The sequence below is a fragment of the Aquarana catesbeiana genome, linkage group LG10 (assembly GCF_042186555.1).
Source record: "Aquarana catesbeiana isolate 2022-GZ linkage group LG10, ASM4218655v1, whole genome shotgun sequence".
Lineage (NCBI taxonomy): Eukaryota > Metazoa > Chordata > Amphibia > Anura > Ranidae > Aquarana > Aquarana catesbeiana.
The window spans coordinates 33,350,228-33,357,735 of NC_133333.1; the positions used below are offsets into that span (position 1 = coordinate 33,350,228).

At 46.0% G+C, this 7,508-nt stretch overlaps 1 protein-coding gene across 1 annotated transcript in view; it reads right to left on the reverse strand.

Moving 5' to 3' along the window:
* Nucleotides 1–7,268, reverse strand: part of ETHE1 (ETHE1 persulfide dioxygenase) — a 29,966-nt gene extending 22,698 nt beyond the window's left edge. The window contains exon 1 of the mRNA XM_073601961.1: nucleotides 7,095–7,268. Within this exon, the coding sequence (XP_073458062.1) occupies nucleotides 7,095–7,181 (87 nt within the window). The 5' untranslated portion in view covers nucleotides 7,182–7,268. The remainder of the gene's footprint in view (nucleotides 1–7,094) is intronic.
* Between the last annotated feature and the right edge of the window lie 240 nt (nucleotides 7,269–7,508).

Sequence of the window (7,508 nt, forward strand, 5' to 3'; positions counted from 1 at the left end):
CCTCCCTAGATAAGGTGGAGGAGTGACGTAGCCACCCAAGGACAGGAAGTGTCATTTGTAGGATTACAATGTGAAAATAAAGCACAAACACCACAACTGCAGCCACCACACCAAGGACTAGTAAACTGCAGTATAATACATTTTTGGTTTTGGAATGATTTAGATACACTTTAATCAAGACCCAGTCAATAGAAGGAGCGTATGCAAGGTGCTCACTGCTCAATATAAGGTTCATTTGTTAACCACTTAAGGATCGAGCCTCTTTTTGAGATCTGTTGTTTACAAAGTTAAAATCATTTTTTTTTTGCTAGAGAGTTACTTAGAACCCCCAAACATTACATATATTTTTTTCTGACACCCTAGAGAAGAAAATGGTGGTCATTGCAATACTTTATGTCACACTGTATTTGCGCAGCGGTCTTACAAGCGCAATTTTTTTGGAAAAACACTTTTGAATTAAAAATAAATAAAACTAAGACAACAGTAAAGTTAGCCCAACTCTTTTCTATATTGTGAAAGAATGTTACGCCAAGTAAACTGATACCCAACATGTCACGCTTCAAAATTGCGCCCGCTCGTGAAATGGCGACAAACGTTGGCACTTATAAATCTCCATCAGCGACGTTTAAAAATTTGTACAGGTTACCAGTTTTGAGTTACAGAGGAGGTCCAGGGCTAGAATTATTGCTCTCACTCTAATGATCGCGGCGATACCTCACATGTGTGCTTTGAACACCGTTTATATATGTGGGTGCGACTTACGTATACGTTTACTCGGCGGGGCGCTTTTTTTTTATGTTTATTTTTTTTTTACTTTATATTTTACACTGTCCATTTAAAAAAAAAAATGTTTGGGTCACTTTTACTCCTATTACAAGGAATGTAAACATCCCTTGTAATAGAAAAAAGCATAACAGGACCTCTTAAAATGTGAGATCTGGGGTCAAAAAGTCCTCAGATCTCATATTTACACTTAAATGCAATAAAAAAAAAAAAAAAATTCCCCTTTAAGACCATTGGGCGGAAGTGACATTTGACGTTGATTCCGTCATCCAATGATATGGAGCCGAGTGGGGGCCATCCTTCCCTCACTCGGCTCCATGCCTCTCAGGGGAAAGGACCCGATCATCTCCGCTGCTACCAACGACTCTGGTAAGCGGCAGAGACCACCAGAGATCGGCGGGAGGGTCACCTCTCCTGCCACTGATAAAAGTGATCTTACGGCGAATCTGCCGCAGAGACCACTTTTATCTGAAAGCGGACCGCCCACTGTTTAAAAAAAAAATACCAGGGTTATGGCAGCGCTCTGCTGCCATAACGATATTCAACGTCAAAGAGCCCACGTATAACGACGGCGGCGGTCCATAAATGGTTAAAGAAGGTGCATGACAGTACAGCAATACAACAAAACTCCTTGATGAGTTTCACATTAAATTGTGCTTACTCATGCTGACTTGGGCACATAGGAGAGTATATTGGTTGGCACGTCTGCCTTGCAGCACTGGAGTTCTTTAGTTTAAGTCTCAGTCAGGGCATTATCTACATGGAGTTTGCATGTTCTCCCTGTGCTTGTGTGGGTAAACTCCATGCTATTGTTTTGATGCACCTGGAAGGATTTTAAAAAAAGTGTTAAAGACAACTTTCTTTTTTTATTTTTTTTTTATATATTTTAGATATAAAATAAACATTTATTACTGGTATAATAAATACTGGTGCTCCCGGCACCTCCTCTTCTCCGTGTGCCCCCATAGCAAACCACTTGTTATGGGGGCACATGTGCATGCTTGCTCCCCAGCTATGTGCGTCTATGGAGTTGTGCTTTATAGACACACATAGCGCAGATTGGCCCCCCGTGCTCCCTCCTCATCACATTTGATTGACAGCAGCAGGAGCCAATGGCTTCTGCTGTTGCCAGAGTCCCTGTGTGAAGAGGAAGAGATGAGAGAAGAAGAGATACAGTTGTGCACAGCGCTGGATCGGTGGAGGACTCGGGTAAGTATTTAGAGAGGTGGAGGAGGACAGCAAGCTGGAAAAACATTTTTTATCTAATGCAGGGGAAATGTGTTGGCTTTAGAACAACTTTAACTAAACCTGAAAGTCCAGTTGGGCTTTCCATTTTTTGGTGTAGCAACAGGATCGCCTTACAGACTTACTAGCGAAAAAGTGTAAAAGTGTACCTGTTCTAGAGCAGGCAAGGTTGGGGATGGGCAAAGGGGTTGGCAGCTTTGGTGGTGACAGCAAGTGGAGGCCGGGAAAAAGGGTGGTGAGGGCAGGGGAAGTCTAGGGCAAGAGTGGTGTGCGGGCAGGGAAAAAAAAAAAAGGGCGTGCAGGCAGGGGAAGGGTAGGGCAAGAGTGGTGTAAGGGCAGGGCAAGAGCAGTGTAAGGGCAGGGCAAGAGCAGCGTAAGGGCAGGGCAGGGGAAGAGCAGCATAAGGGCAGGGCAGGGGAAGAGCAGCGTAAGGGCAGGGCAGGGGAAGAGCAGCGTAAGGGCAGGGCAGGGGAAGAGCAGCGTAAGGGCAGAAGAAGAACGGGGTAAGTGCAAGAGAAGGGCAAGGAAATACCGATGAGGACAGAGGAAGAGCAGCGTAAGGGCAGGGGAAGAGCAGCGTAAGGGCAGGGGAAGAGCAGCGTAAGGGCAGGGGAAGAGCAGCATAAGGGCAGGGGAAGAGCAGCATAAGGGCAGGGGAAGAGCAGCGTAAGGGCAGGGGAAGAGCAGCATAAGGGCAGGGGAAGAGCAGCGTAAGGGCAGGGGAAGAGCAGCATAAGGGCAGGGGAAGAGCAGCATAAGGGCAGGGGAAGAGCAGCGTAAGGGCAGGGGAAGAGCAGCATAAGGGCAGGGGAAGAGCAGCATAAGGGCAGGGGAAGAGCAGCATAAGGGCAGGGCAGGGGAAGAGCAGCGTTAGGGCAGGGCAGGGGAAGAGCAGCGTAAGGGCAGGGGAAGAGCAGCGTAAGGGCAGGGGAAGAGCAGCATAAGGGCAGGGCAGGGGAAGAGCAGCGTAAGGGCAGGGCAGGGGAAGAGCAGCGTAAGGGCAGGGCAGGGGAAGAGCAGCGTAAGGGCAGGGCAGGGGAAGAGCAGCGTAAGGGCAGGGCAGGGGAAGAGCAGCGTAAGGGCAGGGCAGGGGAAGAGCAGCGCAAGGGCAGGGCAGGGGAAGAGCAGCGCAAGGGCAGGGCAGGGGAAGAGCAGCGCAAGGGCAGGGCAGGGGAAGAGCAGCGCAAGGGCAGGGCAGGGGAAGAGCAGCGCAAGGGCAAGGAAAGAGCAGCATAAGGGCAGAAGAAGAACGGGGTAAGTGCAAGAGAAGGGCAAGGAAATAGCGATGAGGGCAGAGGAAGAGCAGTGGAAGGGCTAGATAAAAGCAAGGGAAGAGCAAGAGAAGGTGAATATCGGTGAGGGCAGAGGAAGGGCAAGGGAAAAGCGGTGAGGGTAGAGTAAGAGCAGTGCAAGGGCAAGAGAAGGGCAGAGGAAGAGCTGTGTAAGTGCAAGGAAATAGCGGTAAGGGCAGAGGAAGAGCAGCGGAAGGGTAAGACAAGGGCAAGGGATGAGCGGTGTAAGGGCAGGGGGATGAGGAGGGAAGGGCAGTGAGGGCAGAGAAGAGCAGGGTAAGAGTGGTGAAGTCATAGTTTGTTAGGGAAATGACAGGTTTCCTTTGACAGATAACATGCATCATTCCCCTGCATTATCCATTAATATGCATTACTTACCCAGCAAAACAACCCAAACAATCAAAGTGTACATTGTTTCTAATTTTTGGCAGACAACTACCAAAATTGTAATTCCTGAGGACGTCAGAGGAAATGTCCAAGTTGCACACACTCCTGTTATTTCGGTGAGTATTGCGTGTTGCACAATAAACCGTCATCCTCCAATCTAGTTCTCCATGTCCCCTCCCCATGGTGTCACCCACAGACCAGCTGGAGGAGTCTGAACTCTCTGTAGTATGAAAGGAATCCGCCTGTCAACAGCTACACCCTTCCCAACCGCGACTTTCCACAGTGTCCCACAACACTCCCCCCAAATCCGCCTCCACCGCTCAGACCGGACCATCGACCCACTCACTAGAGAGGTGTCCCTGCAGAACACTGGACATCAAAGGGGCCGAGTTATAAAAATTACAGGGAAGGGGGAAAAAATAAAAATAAAATTATTATATGAATAATTAAAAATAAATATATATATGTTTGTTTTTTTAACGCGGCACACATAGGGCAGCCCATTGATTTCAATGCGCTGTCCCCTGCGAGACAAAAACGCGGCAATGTAGCGCATGGAGCATTTGTCTGTTACCACTTTGCGCATTTATTGCACGTTTGGTCTGCTCGCCGCGTTTGGGGTGCTGTTAACAGTGAATGGCCCCCAAAAGCGTGATGTGCGTTTTTTTTTTGCACGTTCCAGAAAAACACGCACAGATCACACAGAAGTGAATGGAACCTTACAGGAGGTGAAAGGACTTTCTAGAGCTGCCCACTCCCTCATACAGGAGTCTGACGGTGCCAATCCTGCTGCCCGCGGTAGTTCCTAGACGCTCCTGTTTTTTCCGGGGAGACCGTAGCCAAGGCTGCTTTCATACTATCCCATTTAAAAAAACAAAAAAAAAAAACACAAAAAAAAAAAACAAAAAAACACACACCACAGTCAAAATGCATATGCGGTTTTTTTTTTAAGCACTTTAAGCACGATGCATTTTGCACCTGTGAAAAAAGTACATGTGACTCAAAAACCGCACCATAAACACAACTGTGGGTGCGTTTTTTATTCGTTTTACATTTATGTCAACGGAGAGGTGCTTTTTTTTTTTTTTTTTTATAACCGCACCAAAAAAATGCAGCATGCAGATTTTTTAAAAACGCAACTGACCAGTGAGAAGAGCTTCACAGGATTTGATGCTCATGCTTTTTTCTCCTACTTTTGGTAAGGAAAAAAATTAAAAAAAATAATCAAATAAAAAAACTGATTAGTGTGAAAAGCCTCCAAGACTCTGAGAAAGATTCCTGCTCTATTTTGTTTTTTTTGCGATTTAATTGCGAATTGCACTGACTTCTGTTTAATGAAGTCGCAAGGCACGATGAGATCGGAGATCCAAATCGCACTGACTTTGACATTGCGTTGAAGTTGTGCGATTTCAAAGCTGCACCAGTGGGAACCAGGGCTCAGGCTGCTTTCACGCTGATCACTTTTTCTTGCGTTTATTTGTGTCAAGAAAAGCAGGAAAAAAAGAACAACCATTAAATCCTATGGAGCTATTCAGATCCGTTTTTTTGCATTTTGGTTCAGAAAAAAAAAAAAACCCCAAACACACACCTCCCCATTGAAATGAATGAAAAACGCATCAAACACGCAACCACAGTGCATTTTTGAAGTCACGTGACCTTTTTACAGAGGTGCAAAATGCACCGGAAACGCAGTTTTAACGCGTTTTTTGAGACGAGCAGTGTGACAGAAGCCTTACACAGACTGCAAGATGAACTCAGGGGAATGTCCCCGATCCCCCTCCACCGTGGCTGTTCTTACCCAGCTCAGCATGCAGCTAATCAAACGGGATCTGCTCTTGATTAGCTGCACTAAGGGGCAGGGAAGACATCAGGGATCCAATAAACCCCCTGATGGCTCCATAAAGAGGACCTGTCACCAGCCCATAATATATTCCCCCCCCTTGTGATAGTAATAACAACTTCCGGACCGCCCGCCGCTGTCGTTATACGTCAGTCCTTTTATGTTGAATACAGTTGTTAAGGCAGCAGAGAGCTGCCATAACCCCGGCATTTTTAAAAACGGCGGGTGGTCCGCTTTCAGATAAAAGTGGTCTCTGCGGCGGATTCGCAGCAAGATCACTTTTATTGGCGGCGGGAGAGGTGACCACCCCCCCTTCCCGCCACATTCAGGTCGTCTCCGACGCTTACCGGAGCCAATCGGGTCCTTTCTCCTCTGAGGCTGGAAGCCGAGTGAGGGAATGATGCCCCCCCCCCCCACTCGACTCCATAACATTGGATGACGGAAGCGACGTCAAACGTCACTTCCGCCCAATGGTCTTAAAAAAGGGGAATTTTTTTTTTATTATTATTGAAGAAAAAAAAAACAAACACAAGCATTTTTTTTTTTTTTTTTTTTTTTTTTTTATTGCTTTTTATTGCATTTTAGTGTAAATATGAGATCTGAGGTCTTTTTGACCCTCAGATCTCATATTTAAGAGGTCCTGTCATGCTTTTTTTCTATTACAAGGGATGTTTACATTCCTTGTAATAGGAATAAAAGTGATTCAAATTTTTATTGTATTTATTTCTTCTTGTGTTTGTTTTAAAAAGGACAGTGTAAAAAAAAAAAAAAAAAAATTTATTTTTTTTTATTAAAGCACCCCTTCCTGCCGAGCTGGCGTGCAGAAGAGAACGCACCCACATATGTAAACTGTTTAAACCACACATGTGAGGTATCACCGCGACCGTTAGAGCGAGAGCAATAATTCTAGTCTTAGACCTCCTCTGTAACTCAAAACTGGTAACCTGTAGAAGTTTTTAAACATCGCCTATGGAGATTTTTTAAGTGTCAACGTTTTTCGCCATTCCATGAGCGGGCGCAATTTTGAAGTGTGACATGTTGGTTATCAATTTACTCGGCGTAACATTATCTTTCACAATATATATATCATTTTTTTTTTTTTTTTTTTGTTTTGTTTTTTTTTGGAGGGTTCTCAGCAGTTTTCTAGCAAAAAAAAAAGAAAAAAAGAAACGATTTTAAACTTGTAAACACTGAGTGTAAAAAATAGGCCTGGTCCTTAAGTGGATAAAGTTGAGGGGGGGGGGGGGGGAAGTGTCCAAAATATAAAATTAATTTAAAAAAAAAAAAAAAAAAAAAAGAGGGGTGGGATTGTAAAAGCGCCCCATACACACACACAATGTGAACACACAGTATACGGCGCACACCTTCTATGAATGAGCCCTCTTTTTCTATTGCACGGCTGAGTACAGTGAGTGGTCACATTGCAACACACACAGTTCTTATTTCTGGATTTTTCATGAATGATTGGGGGAAAGGATCAGCACTTCCTTTGATTGGTTCTCCCCCTCTCCTCCCATAATCCTCTCTGTTCCTGGCTCAGCACTCACCTGCCTGAAGATGAGGCCTTTCCCTGCGGCTGCCATGGCATATCTCCGGACTCCTCCGAGCACACTCCTATTGATGACACTCTGCATATCTCTGTCGTCACCGCAGATCTCCTTAGAGAATGTACGTCCTCTATGTAGTCCGCCCCGTATATCGCCCGCACCCCCACCCCCGGGGCACCACGCCCATCACACCTCCGTACCAATCACAAGCCCACACGGCCGGGGGGCGTGGTCTGGTTTACAAGCAAGAGCACAGGCGGGGGTTGGTCCAAATGACAAGTGGACAGGGCAAGGGCGTGGTCAGGTGTAATATAATCACACGGGGGGCGTGGCTTGGTTTAATCATAAGCGCACAGGAATCATATGATAAGCGTACAGGTCCAGGGGCGTGGTCTTGTGCAATAAAGGCTTAAG